The sequence below is a fragment of the Malaclemys terrapin genome, chromosome 3 (genome assembly GCF_027887155.1).
Source record: "Malaclemys terrapin pileata isolate rMalTer1 chromosome 3, rMalTer1.hap1, whole genome shotgun sequence".
NCBI classification, from domain to species: domain Eukaryota; kingdom Metazoa; phylum Chordata; order Testudines; family Emydidae; genus Malaclemys; species Malaclemys terrapin.
Genome location: NC_071507.1, coordinates 28,816,781 through 28,837,331, shown reverse-complemented (window position 1 = coordinate 28,837,331; position 20,551 = coordinate 28,816,781). Strand labels below are relative to the sequence as shown.

At 42.0% G+C, this 20,551-nt stretch overlaps 1 protein-coding gene across 16 annotated transcripts in view; it reads left to right on the top strand.

Moving 5' to 3' along the window:
• Positions 1 to 20,551, top strand: part of NRXN1 (neurexin 1) — a 1,243,173-nt gene that overhangs the window by 1,047,101 nt on the left and 175,521 nt on the right. For all 16 annotated transcript variants that reach the window (XM_054022355.1, XM_054022354.1, XM_054022352.1 and 13 more), the window contains one exon: positions 11,471 to 11,642. In XM_054022355.1, the coding sequence (XP_053878330.1) occupies positions 11,471 to 11,642 (172 nt within the window). The remainder of the gene's footprint in view (positions 1 to 11,470; positions 11,643 to 20,551) is intronic.

Genomic DNA, 20,551 nt, shown 5'->3' with positions numbered 1-20,551 from the left:
ATTGAAAAAGTAGATAATTTAATGGCATATAATCTGTGAAGTCATTTAAAGGTTTAGTTCAGTCTCACCACGACCCCCTTATCACAACAAAATTTACTACAAACTCCAGGACGGGGACCGAAGCCTGAGCCCACCTGAGCCCTGCCGCCCTGGGCCAGGGGGCCAAAATCCAAGGGCTTCAGCTCTGGGCGAAGGGCCCATAATCTGAGCCCTGCCACCCAGTGCTGAAGCTGAAGCCTGAGTCCCACCGTCCAGGGCTGAAGCCCTTGGACTCGACCCTAGGCGGTGGGGTTTGGGCTTGGGCTCCTGGAAGTGGGCTTGGGCTTCAGCCCTGGCCAGTGGGGCTCAGGCTTTGGCTCCAGGCCCCAGCAAGTCAAATGCCAGCTCTGGCGACCCCATTAAAATTAAGTTGTGACCCACGTTGGGGTCCCGATCCACAGTTTGAGAACCGCTGGTTTCATTTAATGAGCTCATGCAAATTCTGAATAAAACTTGAGAACAAACAGTATGATTAAAATATTCTTTTTAAAAAATCCATGCATCGATTGATTCACGATGCTGAAGTTAGAAAAAAAGATCTTGATGTGTTTGTTACATATTCATGTTTACAGGTCCATTCTTTAAGCATTCATAATATCTTGTCTTGTCTGATATTGTAGCTGAGATGAGTCTGCCCTGGTTTGCACTTGTGTAAGTGAACTCAAAACCTCAGGTGCTGTAGAAATGGTTCTGTAAGTATGATGGGTCTCCAGGGTGCCTCCTAAAACTGAGGTACAACTGAGCCCCCCTGACACACCAGCCTGGGCTCCCTCTTACACTGTACTGCTATGACAAGATGCCAAGCCCTCCAGGCTTCAGCCTTCACTTTCACCAGCACACATACAGGTAGGGACACACCCAGCTGCAGTTACATGCAGGAGCTTTGACCAGCCCCTGCATAGGAAGGTAACAGCTAGGGCGCCTCCCAGCTCCTCAGGCACGCATGCCTTCTGGAGTATAAACCCAAAATTATACCCTCTTGCACTGCACAGGGAACAGTACAGTATAAGCTCATAACATTCACCCCCTCCCTGAAGGTGGAGAGGAATATGCAACAGCCTTCTGCTCCTGAGTTATGATTTCCACACACTGGTATAGATAAAGAAAAAATAAGTTTATTAACTACAAAAAATAGATTTGATGTGATTATAAGTGATAGCAAACAGATCAAAGCAGATTGCCTAGCAAATAAGCAAAAACGCAAACTAAATGTAACATACTAAACAGTTTGGTTATGAATAGCAGATTCTCACCTAAGTTATGATACAAGCAGGCTGCAGATTTTTAAGGAGCAAGCTGCACTTACTTACATCTTGGAATCCCTAAGTGTTCCATTCACAGGCTAAAAATCCCTTTAGCCTGGGTCCAGCACTTCTCCCTAGTTCAGACTTGGATCCTCAGGTGTTTTCAGGAGTCTGTTTGTGAACAACAGATGATGTCACTCGCAGCCTTATATAACTTTTGCATATGGTGGGAACCCTTTGGTTCAAAGCTTAGTTCCCAGACCCCAGACCTCCTGCACCCCAACCCCCTGCCCCAGCCTAGAGCCCGAACCCCCTCCCGCACCCAAACTCCCTCTCAGAACCCAACCCCGCACCCCCTACCACACCCCAACCCCCTGCCCCAGCCTGGTGAAAGTGAGTGAGAGTGGGGGTGAGTGAGTGACAGAGGGAGGGGGAATGGAGTGAGCAGGGGGTGGGGCCTCAGAGAAGGGGTGTGACCTCAAGGGCAGGCTGGGGGGTGGGGCAAGGATCTTTGGACAACCCTACTGGACTGTCATGTGGAAGCCCTGGCCATGCCGGAAGACCGCGCCCAGCAGTGCAGCCGGCAGCTCCTCTGGGCACCAGCCAGCGTGGGCACAGCACCACCCAAATGTCAGATGAATCGCATCTGCTCTGGCACAGCTTGTGCGTGGGTGGGGGCCCATTGACTGTTCTGCCCTAGGGCCCGGAATTGCTGTTGGCGGGCCTGAAGATTAGGGTTGGAAGAGACCTCAGGAGGTCATCTAGTCTAACCCCCTGCTTAAAGCAGGACCAACCCCAACTAAATCATCCCAGCCAGGGCTTTGCAGAGCTGGGCCTTAAAAAACTCTAAGGATGGAGATTCCACCACCTCCCTAGGTAACCCATTCCAGTGCTTCACCACCCTCCTAGTGACATAGTGTTTCCTAATATCCAACCTAGCCTTCCCCTACTGCAACTTGAGACCATTTCTCCTTGTTCTGTCATTTGCCACCACTGAGAACAGCCTAGCTCCATCCTCTTTGGAAGCCCCTTTATTTGCCTTCTGGTGTTGGAACCTTTAGGGTTTGGGTTTTCAAGCTTTTCTCCACAACCCTGAGAGCTAGAAACTTACTTATTTAAAAATAAAAGCGGAGATTCTCACATAAACACAGAGCTCCAGGGGCTGGGGATTTAAGAAAAAACACCAAATATCATAAAACTCACAATAAAATGATGAGGGTGAGGAAGAGTATCTGTTGAAGACCCACCTCCTCTCCAAGCAGCCAAGAGTAGGGAGGAGAATTTTCCCTTCCCAGTAGACATCTGCTTCTATGTGGAAGGGATAGAGTAGCAGAGATCCTTCTCTATCACAGCAGCCACATGGGGAAAGGGAAAGAGAAAAAACTAGTGTGCAGGTGATGCTGTAAATTTAAACACAGCTCCTAGCCAGAAGCTGGTACTGTAAAGGAATCCACTAAGAAGGGTCCAGAGAGAGTTCCTGGTAGAAAATCCAGCACCCTCCCACTTCCCAACAGCTAGGGATGACAGGGGTATGTGCTTATCACTAAGGGATAGATCATTGGATCTGGGCCTCAATTCAGGTTCCCCACCTCATCTTACACCTGTGGATAGAAGGTTTTGGTTTTTGGCTAAGGTTTCCAACCCCTGTCTAAACTTCTGTATAGCGTAGATAGCAATGATACATCATGTACTACATTCCACTCCAGAGATGGCTGCCCTTCAGTAGAGGTGAAGTGGGTTCTCTTTTTCTGGAGAAAAGATGACGTTTGTGTGTGTGTGTGAATATTATATTAATGTCTTCTGAACTTAAATTAGGCCTCTGTTAGTAAAAAAAATAGCTAACCAAGTCAAGTCATTTTAATTGTTTTTCATAGGACAAACTTCAATACCTAGTGCTCAAATCTTTCAATTCCCACTTTAGGTAGAAGGTGTCTCATGAGAAGACATAATACCTGACAGAATATGAATATTAGAACTTAAATTCAGAAAGTTGACTTGGTGCTTTGAAAATGTAGAAAATAGATCTCATTTAAAAGATCTTTTCCCAGAAGCTTTATACTTTTCATCTCTTTCCAGGAAGCAATCCCATTAGAAGACATGTACGGTAACAGGAATATTGATGAAACATTAGATTAAAATATACATAGTTAGTCTATTAATCTTGGAGTCGGCATGTGTCTTGTCATCTACAACATTTATCTCCCCTCGTCTAAAGCAAACAGTGACCATTCTTATGTGTGTATTTCCTTAGTAGTTTCAATTCACTAATGATGATTTTTATTATTTGTATTGTGTGTGTTTTTAAAATTTAGAGTATTACCCTCCAGTTAAACTCTAATGAAAAAATGATTATATTAATTTTTAATTCCTCAAAAAACTTAGATCCAAATAAACACATTAGATATTTCTAATATTTCATTGTTGCATTAACTATAGTGTAGTACATCGGGGAACTGAATCTATAAGACACAGTCTGGCAGGTGTGGATTTTTTTACTCCAGCTATTCACCTGTGGGATTGTCAGTATTATTGCTTTTCTTTGGAAGTGGTTAAAGGTTGCAAGCATTATGAGCTTGGGTTATCTGTGGTCTGTTCTAAAAGTACTTTTGTGCCAAATTTGCACACATTCCAGAGTTATTACTACAGAGAATAGTAAAACCTTGCTGATGCCACAAGAAATATCATTATTTTGGGGATGTATTTTTATACTTCCATAGTTTTTACTGCATCTAAAGTTGGCGAACTGGTAGTGCTGGACCAGAGGCCAAAAAGAAACAAAATCATAACTGTCAGCTCTTGCCTTGATTTGCATTTCATGTGAGCTGCTCCAGTTCTGTGGATCATCTGCATTCTCAGTGTATTGTCAGGACAAGTTAGCAATATTTAGAGTACACAGTCCATAAAACATGTCTGAAAACATTCCCTTGCTGTTCTTACATTGCAATAGTTACAATCAGTGGCTTGAGGACAAGAGTTTTCAGATCATTGATATACATTTCTGTAATAGACCAAGAGCCATTCCTTCAGCCCTTGAGCACTTAAAACTCTTATAGATCTCAGAGTGTGTTAGGAATGAAGGATTGGACCCCAAACATAAGCCTGCTTTACCCTTTTCCATCTCTCTGACTAGTTAGCTGGTCCTCATCACCATAGTATCTAAGTGCCTCCTAGTCTTTAATATATTTGTCCTCACAGCCTGAGGTCAGGCTCCTATAGCTGACCAGACAGTTGGAACATGAGAGATTTTTAAACCTTGTATCTTTAAAACTCCATGTGCTTTTCCCCAAAACTGCCCAGAAAACTCTACCCTGAAATGAGATGTAATATGTAAAACTACAGGGGTGGATTGATTTGGTTCTTCTGAGGTTATGTAATTGTGTTCATGTGCATAAGAACAAGTTGAAAATTGGATTTATAACATGGCAACTAACTTCGTCTTTAACTCTGGAGGTCTGATGAATTTGCTCAGCATCAGATTACTAATTACTACCATTACTAATCCTCTACATCAGTGGTTTTCAAACTGGCCTACCCCTAAGATTATGCAATCTCTCATCAGGAGGGATGCGAGCTCTCTTCAGGAGGGATGTGCAGAAAAATCCTGTAATGGCAGACAATGCAGTGGTGTAGTAAAACTTGGCAATCTAAGCATAGGTATATCATGACCCTATCTCAGATGGGGTACACAGTAGACTATATAATTTGGAAAGGAGTACACAGTCTAAAATGTTTGAAAACCACTTCTTTAAATCATCCAGTGCTTCCTTTCATGGGGTGCTTTCCTTGCTGGAGCTCCTCCTCCTTGTGGCCGAAACTGGGGAATTAGCTCTGCCAGTCTGATTCCCCTTTCTGCTGGTGCTCACTCTGTCTCTCTCCCTCTTGGGACTCGACTACTCCCTCTTCTTGGCTCAGTCCTTCGGTCAGGTCACTCTAGTTTTCCCCTTCTAGGGGTTTGTGTACCAAAGTATCTCTGTACATAGTTGTCCCAGGAAGTCCATACACTCCCCATCAATGGTGCCACTTCCTCAGTGGCTGGCAGGGGAACCAGGGTCTGCCCTTTTCTCCAGGTTCCAGCCCAGGGACCCTGCAACCAGTGATTAAGGTCTACACTGTCCCATACCTTGCTGCTGTTTCCTGGACTGCTTCCTACATTGACTCTATCAGGCTTCTTCTCCACCCTCCTCCAGGTGTTTCATTCCCTCCAGGTCAAACTCTCTTCTCTCTCTACCTCAGAGAGAGTGACTGCAGACCTCAGCATTGCAGCCCCTCCCACATTCTCAGCTAGTTGGCTTTATACAAGCCCTGCCTATTCCTGTCTAGGTGAGCTTCATCCTTTAATTAGTCCTCATTGCTCTCTGGCAATACCAGTACAAAGGATAATCATTCAGCACTAATATTGATTTACTCCAGGGGTGGGCAAACTTTTTGGCCGGAGGGCCACATCTGGGTATGGAAATTGTATTGCGGGCCATGAATGCTCACGAAAATGGGGGTTGGGGAATGCAAGGGGGTTGAGGGCTCCAGCTGGGGGTGTAGGCTCTGGGGTGGGGTCAGAAATGAGTTGTTCAGGGTGCGGGAGGGGACTCCAGGCTGGGGCTGGGGCCGGGGCTTGGGGTGCAGCAGGGTGCGGCTCTGGCTAGAGGTGTGGGCTCTGGGGTGGGGCTGAAGATGAGGGGTTGGGGTGTAGAAGGGTGCTCCAGGCTGGGACCGAGGGGTTCAGAGGGCGGGAGGGGTATCAGGGCTGGGGGAGGGGGTTGGGGCACAGGAGGGGGTCTAGGGTGCAGGCTCCGGGTGGCGCTTACTTCAAGCAGTTCCCGGAAGCAGCAGCATGTCCCCCCATGGCTCCTATGCAGAGGGGGAGCCAGGCGGCTCTGCACACTGCCTGGTCTGCAGGTGCTGCCCCTGCACTTCCCATTGACTGCAGTTCCCGGCCAATGGGAGCTGCGGAGGCAGCGCTTGGGGTGGGGACAGCGTGCGGAGCCCCCTGGCCGCCCCTACATGTAGGAGCCGAAGGGGGGACATGCCCCTGCTTCCAGAAGCCACGTGGAGCCACAGCACGTGCGGAGTGGGGCAATCCCCCGACCCCGCTACCCGGCTGGAGCGGGGCAAGCCCTGGACCCTGCTACCCAGCGGGAGCTCAAGGGCTGGGTTAAAATGTCTGAAGGGCTGGATGCAGCCCCCGGGCTGTAATTTGCACACCCCTGATTTACTCACATACTTAATAATTGAAAGGCAGTCTTATGGTGCTCATCACCATAGTATCTGAAAAGGAATTTCTCACCATACTTCCATCTTCATATCTGTTTTACACCATTGCTGATTCATAGTAAGGAAAGTAGCAGTGGCACAGCTGTAGAGCTTCAGTGTTGACACTACCTAAGTAGCTGGGAGGGGTTCTGCTGTTGGTGTAGGTAGTTTTTCAAACCCTTCACTGACAGTTAAACTGACCTAATTATCTAGTGTAAACCAGTGATTAGATTGTAAGTGCCTTGGGCCAGGAACTGTGGTTTTATTCTGTGTTTGTACAGCGCCAAGCACTATGAGGTCCTGGTCCATGACTAGGGCTCCTAGGTGGTATAGTGGTACAAATAATAAATAATAAAAATATAGAAGAAAGAATATGTTTAATTCCTAGGATAACATGTGTGACATAATGATCAAAAGTCAATTTTAAATACAGGTATAACAATAAGGGAATACTCACAGCAAAACCACACCGTATCTAAATGTTTTTCTCATCCTGTGAATATTTTTGAGTTCAACATTTTTTCCTGTCTTGAATTGGGATAAAAAGTCAAAATTTCTAAAATATTCGCAAACCAAGAAACTGATTTTTATTCATTTCAGGTTGAAACATTTCATTTTATAATTTTGAAAAATTTAGTTCTGTTTTAATTTTTTTTTCAGTCTAATTAGCTTGAAATTCCAAATGAAAGTTCATTTCAAACTGGAAAAATGGAATATTATGCTTCAAAGTTTTCAAAACAAATGTTCTGACAATTCTGAAACTTTTTCTTGACTTTTTTGATTTGGGAAATTCATTGAACCCTCCAGCCCTGTTTAGTGAGCAGTTTCAGTTTTGATTAATCAGCTTTTTTGGAAGAAAAAACAATTAGTCAACAAATTCCTAACCAGCTCTAAATATTTCCCCCACATTTCCAAAAGAGTTACATTGTGTTTTAGTCTCATAACTTCCACTAATGATAATAGAGCTTCCCATGGCAAAATCCATGAAATAGTTCCCTTTGATATCAAGTTTTTAATGCCTTTCTGTACCATGTTACCATATTACAGGTGGGATGACTTTGTCTTGATAACAGCAGAAATTGCAACCTATATCGGGTTCTAATCAACAATAATAAACTAGGGTTACCATTCGTCCGGATTCCCCCGGACATGTCCGGCTTTTTCGAGTTAAAAATAGCGTCCGGGGGGAATTTGTCAATGTCCAGACTTCCCCTCCTCCCCCCCATACAGAGCGTGCGCACGGCTTACAAAGCAGCCCGGGCTCCGACAGCCAGAGCCAGAGCCCTTCCTGCACTTCCCCCCTCCTCTCTCCTGAAACTTGACACCACTCCCCTCCTCTCTCTCCCTCCCCCTCCCTCCCTGCATTCTCAGATCGCCGGGCTGTTCGCCGTCTGGAGCTCCGACTGCTTCCCTCCCCCGCTGTCGAGCACGCTGCTCTGCAGCACAGTAAGGGGGCCGGGGGGCAGAGAAGCGGCAGGGAGGTTCTGGGGTGGGGGGGTAGTCAAGAGATAGGGAGCAGGGGGGAGGGTTGGATGGGTCAGGAGTTCGGGGGGGGGCTGTCTGGGGGTTGGGGGTGTAAGGTTTTGGGCAGTCAGGGTACAGGTGGGGGGGTCTCAGGAGGGGGCAGTTAGGGGACAAGGCACAGGGAGGCTTAGGTAGGGTGTGGGGTTCTGGAGGGCAGTTAGGAGCAGGGGTCCCAGGAGGGGGCAGTCAGGGGACAAGGAGCGGGGGGGGGTCGGGAGTTTGGGGGGGGCTTTCTGGGGGGGTGGATAAGGTTTTGGGCAGTCAGGGTACAGGTAGGAGGTAGGGTCCTGGGGGGCAGTAAGGGAGAGGGGTCTTAGGAAGGGGCAGTTAGGGGATAAGGAACAGGGAGGCTTAGGTAGGGGGTGGGGTTCTGGAGGGCAGTTAGGAGCAGGGGTCCCAGGAGGGGGGGGGACAGGGAGCAGAGGGGTTTAGATGGGTCAGGAGTTCTGGGGGGGGGCTGTTGGGGGGGGTGTGGATAAGGGTTGGGGCAGTCAGGGACAGGTAGGGGGTAGGGTCCTAGGGGGCCAGTTAGGATGTGGGGAAGGTCTCAGGAGGGGGCAGTCAGGGGACAAGAGGCAGGGAGGCTTAGGGAGGGGGTGGAGTCCTGGGGGGGCAGTCAGGGGAAAAGGAGTGGGGGGGAGGGTTGGGGGTTCTGAGGGGGCAGGAAGTGGAAGGGAGTGGAAGGGGCAGGGGCGGGGCTAGGACAGGAAGGGGGCATGGCTAGGACAGGACGGGGGCGGGGCTAGGGTGGGGCTCCTCTCGTCCTCTTTATTGATTGTTGAAATATGGTAACCCTAAATAAACCATATGCCTGATCATGAAGTTTGAGATGAATGTTCCATATTGATTAATGTTGTGTACTTAGCTGACATGCTGTGTATACTACCGAGATTCATATGGATGTAAAATGGGCAAACACGTGTTTTTCATATATAGATATGTATACATCATATATGGCCAAGGGTTCTGTCTTTTGAGTTTATAAAAAGATTGTTTGGTGTGCTAATATATGGAAATTGTGCCATGACCAATTTAAAATGACATCACAATAACCAGTAACTTAGTTTGGAAAAGCCACTGCACATGCTAAACATCCCATGCTTATACTTGTCCCATTCACTTAAAGGTGATTTGTTTGTCATTTTTGTTTATAAATATATAGAGAAAATAGAGGAAGCAAGTAGACGAAATGGGGTATATGAGTACTGTAATTATGATTCACCATAAAAATGGAGTCCGCTTCATTAATGTCAAAGCCTTTGATTTCTCGAAAAAACTCTTTGAAAAAAATACATATACAATGTAGTCATATGCATTAAAAAGTTCTGTATTTCATCACTTAGTGATTGCTAGAGAATTATGGCAATCTTATATTTCTGTTGAATATCAATAGCAGGATAAGTGGATGAATAAGACACATGAAGCACACAAATTACTGCTTTAATGGTAGGAAACAGTGGAAATCTTACACATTTTCTCAGCCAATTCAGCTCTGGCACTTGGATATATGGTGGAATGACAGTTGCTTTTTGGATTTGGTAGTCTTCTGCACATGACTGGGAGATCACTAGTTTTCTGTAACTGTCACAAGGGAAAAAAGATAAATTTGGGGACAAGACCGAAGCCTGAAAAACACCAAAAGGGATGGAAAGTGGAGGAGGAGGAAGATAAACCTCCAAAGAAACACTGAAGGAGTGGTCAGCAAGATAAGAAAAGAACAAGAGGAGTACAGCCAAGGCTAGAGCAGGTGGAGGAGGAGAGAATGAGCAGTGAGGCAGCAGATGAAAAGGAATAAGTTTGGAGAAGGGCCCCTTCAACTTAAAGTTGCTTTGAAAAGAAGAGAGCAGAGCTGAGAGAAGAGAGAATAGAAAAATAACACAGAGGAAGTCATTGGGGAATTATGGGGCATTCTCTAAAGGCATCAGCAGTGTATCTGGAGGAGCTGACAGGAGGAGCTGAGATAGTTAATCTGTGGGAGGAGAGTAGGGCACTTCCGTTGAGAGTAGAAGACTGATAGAAGAGCAAGAAAGAGCCAGGCAAAGGGATGGGAGCTGTCAGTAGCTGAGGAAGGAGTGGAGCCAGAAAGGACTGGACTTCAAAAGATGAGGAGGTGAGGGTCAAAGGAGTTATTTGACATCACTTCTGCAGCCTGTGGGTCTAGGGGAGTAATGTACAGAGGGGGCAGAGATCAAAGCTGCACTGGAAGGACAGAGACTCTTTTTGGAAATATCAAGAGGGTGAAGGAGTTAGAGATACAGGCTGTGAAGTGAAGTGAATTTCTTGGAGTAAATCTAATAAAAAAAATTAAAAATAACTTTTGAAATAAAAAAGTCATTTTCACAAGCTATGAAACCATTTATAGAATTATTAACTCTGCATATGCCTCTGATTCCACACTGTTCAATATTTTCTTTTCACCTCAGTTTAATAACAGTCATTATTCACAAATGAAGTATATCTCCTGACTTTTATAGAAAAAAAAACATAACTTCCTTAGTCACTGTTTTTAATGAGCACACTGAAATACTTCATTAAGCTATAAATACCCCATTACAGATCCCTTCTTAATTATTAGAATATATTATGGTATTGATATAATATAAGCTTAGAATATTTCTAACACAGAAAATGAGGCTAAGAAATTTTAAATATTTCAAATATTTCTAGATTTTCCTGAAAATTCTTCTGAAAGTTCTCTCCCCCCTTCCCCCCTTTTGCCTGTGAAAGGAAATGCAAGGTATTAGGTTTATTCCTGTGAAATGTGGAGTTAAAATAACTATGTCTATTTAAAGTGACAGACACTTCTCTTGCATTACAAATAAACTCCATCCCTCTATGGGTCTAATTCTGAAAATCCTTACTCACATCAGTCATCCATGTTCATTCGACTAGTTCTATTGACTTCCTCAGGACTGTTTTTGTGAGTATAGGTTAGGTTTGTGAGAAAGGGATTGTGAAAATCGGTCCCAGTTTTTCAAGATGAAAGAAATCCTTATTCTTCTTGCTGATGAAAGAGGAGCTAGTGCTGACTTTTCTATTTTTAAAGCCTATTAAATAAAGGAAGGTATCTGGTGCTCATCAAGAAGATTGGGGAACATAGGGAAGAAATTTACTTGAGCTTTTTTATTTTTTTTTCTTGGTGAGACCCACTGGGAAAAGAAGCAAACTCAGTTTGTGAAAGTAACTGATTTGGAATATCAATTATCCATGAAAGAGATGTCCCAGCTCAGTGAACTGTCAGGAGTTTTGTCACTATCCCATGCAAGAAGTTAAATCTGAGGAGAGAAGCTGTTGTTAGGAATCTTTCCCAGTACAACACACTCTCTAATTCTCACTAAAACAACTCTTAATTAGTACTTCTTCTTCTTCTTCTTCTTCTTCTTCTTCCTCCTCCTCTTCCTTTTTTTTTTAAACAGCACCAGGGAAAAATTGGAGTTAAGTTTAATGTTGGAACTGATGACATCTCTATCGAAGAGATCAACGCAATCATTAATGATGGAAAATACCATGTAGTACGTTTTACAAGAAGTGGTGGCAATGCCACATTACAGGTGGACAGCTGGCCAGTTATAGAACGTTACCCGGCAGGTAAGAAAGTAAATAAACATTTGTGGAAGAGGGGGTGGGGGAGTATTTGGAAATGTTATTTGCTTTGCTGCTGTATTCATAAAATATTGACTCCTTCAAGATGCTCTATTGTTAATTGAATGAGAAATGTAGATGTCAAGGCACAAAATAGGCAAGTTTCTTTTTAAATTTGTTTTAATCTTTAATGGATCATTGTACTTAGACATAGAAAAGGCTTTGACAAAAGCAACATGGTAAGCCCCCAAAAATGATTATGGGAAAATTTGTATTGAGGAAAATGTTGTCTGTGTTTTTTTAATAACATCAGGTTTTTATAGTGCTTTGAAACTTATGAAATCAACAGAAGTATTACAACAGATCTAGAAAGAGAAGAAAACACATCAGTTCTTAGCTGCATACACAAGTAATCAATTTAAAGCGCATTTAGTTAAATACAATATATGTATTCAATCCTACAAAAGCTTTACTCACATGAGTGGCCCCATTGATGTCATTCATAAGAAAAAAGGGTTTCCAGGATCAGGCCTGAATTTAGTATTCAAATGCTATGCCTTGAAGAAGAATGTCTGCCATTAATATTATTCGTTTTTAAAGGCATCAGTTTTTCAGATATACAACATGTTTCTTATTTAAAATGACTATTGAGCCATTAATGGTAATTTGCAAATCTGCACATTATCTGTCGACAATTTTTGTGAGTGTTTGTATTAGTAAATCAAAGGCAGAAAGCCAGAGATGTAAATGAAAGCTAGTCTGCTTAGCATATTTACTAGTTAATCTTTTTAGCTACAAATAAATGGTAGACTTTTTTATCTTTTAAAATAAAGAAAAAAAGACTGTCCCCTTCTTTATGGATTTATATTTTAATTACAGAGGATATCAAATGCATTTCTTGTGCTAAGAATGAATTTGTTATACTTGATTCAACATTTTTTCCTTTGCATTGAGAGGATCCTTCCAGTTTTATGCCTCAGGAATAGAAAATTGCATAGGTGAACAGTCTCTCGTGGATCAAATCTGGGAAAATGTTCATATTTAAAACAAAAATGGTGTAGAAAATCTATACAAAAGGTAGGTCCACATAGCAGTGTGTGCCCAAGGTCTGTGTGCCAATATGATCAACAAACTAGCATAGCAACAAACTTTAGAACAGTGATATTATATCATAGAGAAAAGCATATTGTGTGTGTGTGTGTGTGTATGTGTGTGCTCGCGCGTGCGCATGTGCATGCACATGATTTTCCCCAAAGCTTTTTAGCTTTAACAAGGTTGGGGGCTCAGCAAAGGTTGGGATAAAGGAAAATGGAATGGGACTTTAAGGAGAAGAGTAAACAGGGCTTTTGGAGAGGGCAGAGGAAAGGGATGCTTGTGTAGATATTATTATTTTCCTTTACACTGGTTGCAATCTTTTGAGGCTCTAAAGTAGACATCCACAACAATGCTGAGCAGCATCTGAGCCATGAAGGCACTGGTATGGAAAAAGTCTGACTTTAGAGCAATATCCCAAACCCTAAGGAAAGAAACAAATGTTAATATACTGATAGCTCCATTTTGCAGAAATGAAAACATGCAATATAAGATGTGTACTACTGGCACTTTAATATACAGGATACTCTAATGTTCCCATTTAAAAATAAGGAAATGACCATGCTGAAACAATACATCCAGACCATGCCCAAGACTTCAGTTACAATTTTTTTTAACTTTCCATAAATTTACAATATACCTAGATGTTTGTGCAAAAGATAATGGCCAATTTCTCTAGTGGAATGTAAGATCATCTGAAAGTCACCTCGATGTGCTGCAGTACCTACAGCGGTGAGTGCTAAAATGAGGATACTTTCCTTTTCATGAAAAATCTTATCTAGATTGTTGTGTGGAGACAGAGTTTCTAGATACTTTCTGTAAAACGATAAAACATTATTTGCGGTATTTCTGTTTATATTTGCTGTCCCCACAGTAGCTATGGTTGAGGTCAATTAAAGCCACTCTTTCAGACAAAAATAATATATACATTAATACAACACAATGTATTATAGAAGAGACGTAACCCTCCTTTTCCTGCTAAAGTATCTAGCAGCTAACTTATTCAGCGCTTTAAGGCCTCTTTAGTAACTTCCCAGCCAGTGAGATTTGGCACCAGACCTGGCCGTTTTTCGAGTCTTCTCTGCAATAACCAGTACATTAGATATGAGCAAACTGGTATCTAGGCACAAAGCTGTTGTCCAGAGGAGACAGAGAGGGGCCTGGTACTGCAGGATGAGATAAGTGATATGCCAGCAGAGCCTGGAATGGGCAAACTTGCATTTCCAGACAACCATCCTGGATCTCTAGCCCACCTTAACCATCTTAGAAAAGCATAGCTGAAACACAGCTGTCCCTGTCTGCTGTATTGTGAAACACCCCTTGCCAATGCCCTGTCTAACACCTCTAGGTCTGACACTATTACAATCTCTCCAACACAGGTAACACAACACAGGTAACACAATGCCAAAAAACATTGCCAGAAAGAGCAGTTTCCATACCCCTGAAGCAGACAGGACCTGCAAAATGACTATGTGATACAGATCCTGCTGGGGTTATGATCAAGCCAGGCCCTCTAGGAACCTGCACACCCAAGATAATTTGTATGAGTTAGAAAACACAGCTATGCTGACATAAGATGAAAACCCAATGTGGTATTGTGTGTGGTGACATGCCCTTCTGGATTAATACAACTGAGAACTTGGGTATGAGTCACATAGTAAAGGCTAAGAATCCTGAAAATCTGATGTTGTCCTAGGGCCCCTTTCAAGATTTTAGGGATTATCAATCTTTCTGCCAAACCCAAAGCAGTTAGGAGCCAGGAATGGGGCCATCATGGCTAGATCTCATCTAGATGCTCAGACTCTCTCCACCTGGAAATGAGACAGAGCATTAGCAATCTGATATCTATTCCTGGGATGCGGCTGAGTTAGATGTTTAGAGTTAGACATCATAGCACACAAATGTGCACAAGCTGCATAACCTTAGGAAATTTTCTGGCCAGGCTGTTAATATGGACCACTGATTGAGTAGGAACTGCTTGTCTATATATTTCTTCCTCCACATCATAACTTCATTATCACTAGAAAAAAATCCCCAAAGGGTGATATCCTATAGCAGTCCCAAACCATCCCATGCAGTGGCCATTACTCTGCACACCACTGTCCTTGGAAATATACTCCCAATCCAAAATCCCACCACCACATCTGAATAGACTTCAAGATCTGTTGCTAGGATCCATTCTGATTGCCAAGAATGATCATTCATCTCCTTCAGAACCATTCCCAATCTTGCAATTCATCCTTTATTTTCCTGGGTAGTCTGAGTGGGAAACATATTTCGCCACCTGTTGTGACTGCCTCCACACAGGTTCAGAATGCTCAACATGGGATGATGACATGAAATGTGGATGCCTACTCAATGACTGCAGCTGCTCCAGGATAATCTTGCATACACCTAGAGCTATTACCATCAGCTCATGGAGCTTCAGAGTTTTCTCCATGTTAAGACAGCATAGGGCTGCCAGGGTGTCCAATTTGATCCCTAGTGAGATGTGAGGGAGGTCCCACTGTTTTTTCTTTGGCCAGTGGGACACACATAGCTTACCTTCCTTCTCCCTATTTCCATTTCCCTCTTAGACAGTTTCCCTATGTGGTTGGGAGAGCATATCCACCTCATCTTTCTCCTTATCCTCTCCTTTGCTGTTTTAAGACAGTAGTGATTCAAGGGCTTTAACATTTCCACAGACAATCAGACTTCTTGATGAATTAAACCCAGTGGTGGACACAGTGGATGCTGAAGAACCAGCTGTTACAATTGCTGGCTGAACTCACAAATTTAGAGGAGTAGCGCCCCATTGCTTGTGGGGAGCAAGGCCCCAGAAGAAGCATAGTCCAAAGGAAAACAGCCACTGAGCTGGAGAAACCAGGAGGAGGCCTCAGATATAAAGGGTCTTACTGCCCATTCCCAAACTTGTGGCCACTGTAAGGTAGGCATAATTCCCTCCACCCCTCTCCCCATCAGATGGAGCATCCATTGTTCCTATGCCCTTTGTCACTTAGGCTCTGAAAACTAATGTGGGACCAGTGAAACTAGGCCTGCTCATTAAACTCCAGTTCTTCCCAGGGAATTACCATTATGCAGAGAGGGCAGGAGACATGATGAACTCCCAAGAACCCTCCACCTAGGGAAACAGAGAAGGTAAAATGCACAATATGGGGAAAATATTTGTGTGCAAAAGGGAGTGTCATCTCTCTACTTGGATCTAGGAGGGATCTGGTCCATGGTTCTGTAGTTCTTTGGTTTACCCAATAGAGGTTAATCCTGCGATACTTCAGAGGCAAAACTCATCAAAGTGCTGTAATGAATTCACACGTTCAAGAAGTCAGCTTTCCTGGGATTCTATTAATCTCACTTTTATACCTGGGAACTTCCACATTTAACTCCCATTATTGCTGAATCTATTGTAGATTGATAAAAGGGATAAAGGAGAACCAGTGACTATAATTTATTTTGACTTTCACAAAGCCCTTTGTTAAAGTTCCTCACAAGAAGCTATTCAGGCAGAAAGCAAGGTGCCATGGGGGGAAAGGTAAAGTTTTTTCATAGATCATAAACTGGCTTAGAGTCTGAAAGCACAGGGACAGATTCTCAGTTTGTTTAAATCATTTGTGTAAATCCATTCACTGCAATGTTTATACCATAAACAATATATTTATTACTAATATTGCAAAGGGATGGAACAGTGAGATGGCAATAGTTATAGATTACACAAATTTAGGTTAGTGTATACTGGAGAAGACACCACCGGGACCTGTAAAGATAGGTGAATAGGCATCACAATAGCAGATGGAAATCATAGTTGATGCATGGAATGTAATTCACATTGGTGGGATAATTACAACTGCTGGGATCTAAATTAACTGTAACGACTCCGGACAAAGACCAAAGTGAAAACCTCCTATCAGTGCACAGTAATGGTCAAAAAAGCAAACACGATCTTAGAATGCATAAAGAATGGGATAAAAACAATACTGAAAATATTATAAAACTATTATATAAATCAGTGGCACACTCTCACCTGGAATACTGTGTTCAGTTCTTGTCGCCTTACCTCAAAAAAATTATAGCAGAAATAGAAGGGGTTAAGAAATGGGTGACAACATTTATTAAAGACATGGAGAAAATTCCCTGAGGAGTGACTGAAACAACTGGAACCATTTAGTTTAGCAAGGAAGTGGAAATGAGGGGATATTATAGGAGTATATAATAGAATAAATGATATAAACAAGTAAATTGAATACTCCTTGTTAGACTTTTCTCATAATACAAGATCAGGCGAACATTCATAGGAACTGAAACATTTAAAAAAGAGAAAAAGAAAGAGTTTTTTAAATAGTCCATAATTAACCCATTAACTAACTGCCACAAAATACCAGGAGCCTAGTGGGATTCAGGAGGCCAAGAGCTTAAAAGAATTCAGACAAGACTGGATATTTATAGGGATACCGGGAACATCCTTACAATTACAATAAGCCAACAACTAATTGATGGAGTTAAGGATGAAATTTCCTTGATGGGCATGTGATTCCATAATTGTCCATTACTGGTTTCTTTCATCTTCCTCTGAAGCATTTGGTATTGACCACTGCTTGCTCATATATGATAATTCCTAAGTCCCTCTGTGAGATTAGGCCCCTTTATCAATGTCATTTCACAGATCATGTAAAAGGTTGGTGGTAATAAAAATAGCAGTGTACTTTCCCCTCATATTTTGTTAGGTCATCTTCTGTTGGAACTGATATAAGTTCAATAAAAAAAAAAAGCTTTAAAAGATTACAAAATTTTATATCCTTCAATCATTTTTATTTAAAGAGGCTGGCTACTGCCCAAACAAGAGTTTGCAGAAAGTCTCTTCTTAAAAACTGGTTTCAATAAATTTCCTCAAATCAGCTTTTTAATTTGACAGATTATCAGAATTTTCTGTCAGATAATGCTATATAATAAGGTTTCTCTGAGTCTGCAGACAGATTTTCTTTTTTATTTTTTTTTTTCATCATAGATATCCTGGTAAAATGCAAAGGTTCATCCCTTCTTAGACTTGATAGATTCTGTAATTAAATTCAGATTTTGATAAAATATGTGGTTTGGTTGTCATTACTTTATCACAGAAGGTATAACATATTTCAGTTAAATACAATAAAATGGCGCAATGCTTCTAGTAAAGAAGGAGGAAGAAAATGTCAAATGAGCAGTTTTCACAAAGAACAGTTATAAAATAGAAGAAACAGATCTGTGTTCATTTTTTTGCTTTATGACCAAGGATGGTAAATATAACTGATTATAGTAATCAGGTATGGGGTGAGGTGGAAACTGAATTCCTTAACAACATCGCAGGGTCCCTGGGGATTCCTATAATTGTTAGAGGAAATGGGAGGAAGGGGAGAATTAAACAGTGCACCCAAGACTCACAGATCTATAAGGAAAGCTTCTGTAAAAGCTGGTCCCACTGGACCTATCAGAAGCATCCTAGGAAGACCACTGTCTGTTAATGATTTCCCTAAGTCAGACTGCAAAGCCTGAAATATCAGCCACATATGGAGAATCTTCTATTCAGCAGTAATCTGTTTAATGTCCTTACCATCACATTTTCACATTTACCTCATCATTTCATGATTTACAAAACCCAGTAGGGTACATTAAAATTGCTTAGCCGAATCTGGAAGAGTTTCATAAATGAAAAGAAAAATGCAGTACTAAATCAAATATTTTGTCAAACGTTTTTAGTTACCTTACAGTTTCCTTCATATTTTTGGATTCACTTACACACACATATATATTTGGGACACTGATTCCGCAATTATTTTCTTTCTCCATATGAGGGCCACAGGCATCAGGGCAAAATTATAGACCAATGCCAATCCCCCAGATGTATTATTTATTTATTTATTTATTTATTTCATGAAATATTTCTATCTATTTATTTCTGTCTATCTATTTCTCTATCCTTTTCAACCTGGCCTCATCTATCTTGTTCACCTTACTCGCATGAGTATTTACACTGACAGCAGTGAGCCCACTTGTGTGAATGAGGAGAATAGATTTGGGGGCCTCATTGTGCAAATTTGTAGTCGCTTAATTTATCATATTGGATTCTGTGTCATCTAATCACTCATGTAGATAATAATACAAGCTAGCATTTAGATAGTGCATTTCATCTGTGAAAAGCAGAGCACTTTGCAAAGGAGGGTAAATATCATTATCCCTATTTTTCAGTTGCATCTTTAGCTTGCTTGCTCCATGTTACACACTGAGTCATAGAACACAGGTCTCCCTACTCCCTGTCTCATGCCTATTCCCCATTGACTTCAGTGGTACTTCTTGTGTGTGAGTAAGGACTTCTTACATGAGTAAGGACTTTCAGCATTAGGGCTTTGACCCTAATTCTAGACCATTTACCTAATGGAAGAGCACATGGGTGGCACTAAAACTTATATTAATGCCATTCTAATGTCAGCCAATAAAGTATGCAAGAGAGCAGTATGATAGATGCACTCTTTACCCAAATTAAACATGTCACTTTTGTAATGGAGCTAGTTTCTGTTAATTCCTGGAGCAACCGTCAGGTTGCTGTGAGACCTGAGCCTTTCTCAGGATAGCACAAATCAGTGCTGTGCTGAGCCCTTCAGCCAAACAATTTCTTATCTAAAATATGAAACACAAAACTAATTAATATATAATGACATTGTATTTGAGTTGTCCCCCCCAGATATGAGGTGTTCTTATTTTGGTCACATTTGTACATGAGTCCCTGGTTATATTTTACTGGTGTTGTGAAGAGTGACAGCAGAATGGTACCTGGTGTCTTCAGGTCAAGAACTTCTATTAAGCTAACTAATTCAAAAATAGGCACTATAATTCATATCAGATAGGCAAAATGACACTCTTCTTTGTCCAGATAAAATTTCAAGAGACCTAACTTACTCAGGGGTCCATGAAGATATTCATCTCTCACTTGCATGTGCTCATGCATATGTGCACGATGCAGCTTCATCTCTCTTGTACTACCACTCTTGGCTCTTTTTCTTTACATTACATCAAGCTCCTTCCACTGCAGCATATTTAGCCTTGGCAGTTAAGCAAGAAAAGCATATTTTAGAAAGGTGACCTCCTGAACCTTTAGTTTACCATGTTTTCAAAATGGCAACTCCGTTGTAACCAATTCTGCAGCATTATTTAATCATATCATACAATTAGAAAAACATTGTGAGCCTGTCTCTTCTTTTTGATCTTTCCAAGAGTAAATTACCTTGATCAAAGTAAGGTATAGTAGGTTTCAGAGTAGCAGCCGTGTTAGTCTGTATCCGCAAAAAGAAGAACAGGAGTACTAGTGGCACCTTAGAGACTAACAAATTTATTAGAGCATAAGCTTTCGTGGACTACAGCCCACTTCTTCGGATGCATATAGAATGGAACATATATTGAGGAGATATATATACACACATACAGAGAGCATAAACAGGTGGGAGTTGTCTTACCAACTCTGAGAGGCCAATTAATTAAGAGAAAAAAAACTTTTGAAAGTTTTATGCTCACACTTCTTATCAAACTGTCTGTACTGGGCTATCTTGATTATCACTTCAAAAGTTTTTTTTCTCTTAATTAATTGGCCTCTCAGAGTTGGTAAGACAACTCCCACCTGTTTATGCTCTCTGTATGTGTGTATATATATCTCCTCAATATATGTTCCATTCTATATGCATCCGAAGAAGTGGGCTGTAGTCCACGAAAGCTTATGCTCTAATAAATTTGTTAGTCTCTAAGGTGCCACAAGTACTCCTGTTCTTCTTTTTAAGGTATAGTAGTTATTCTGAACTAGAGGGTCA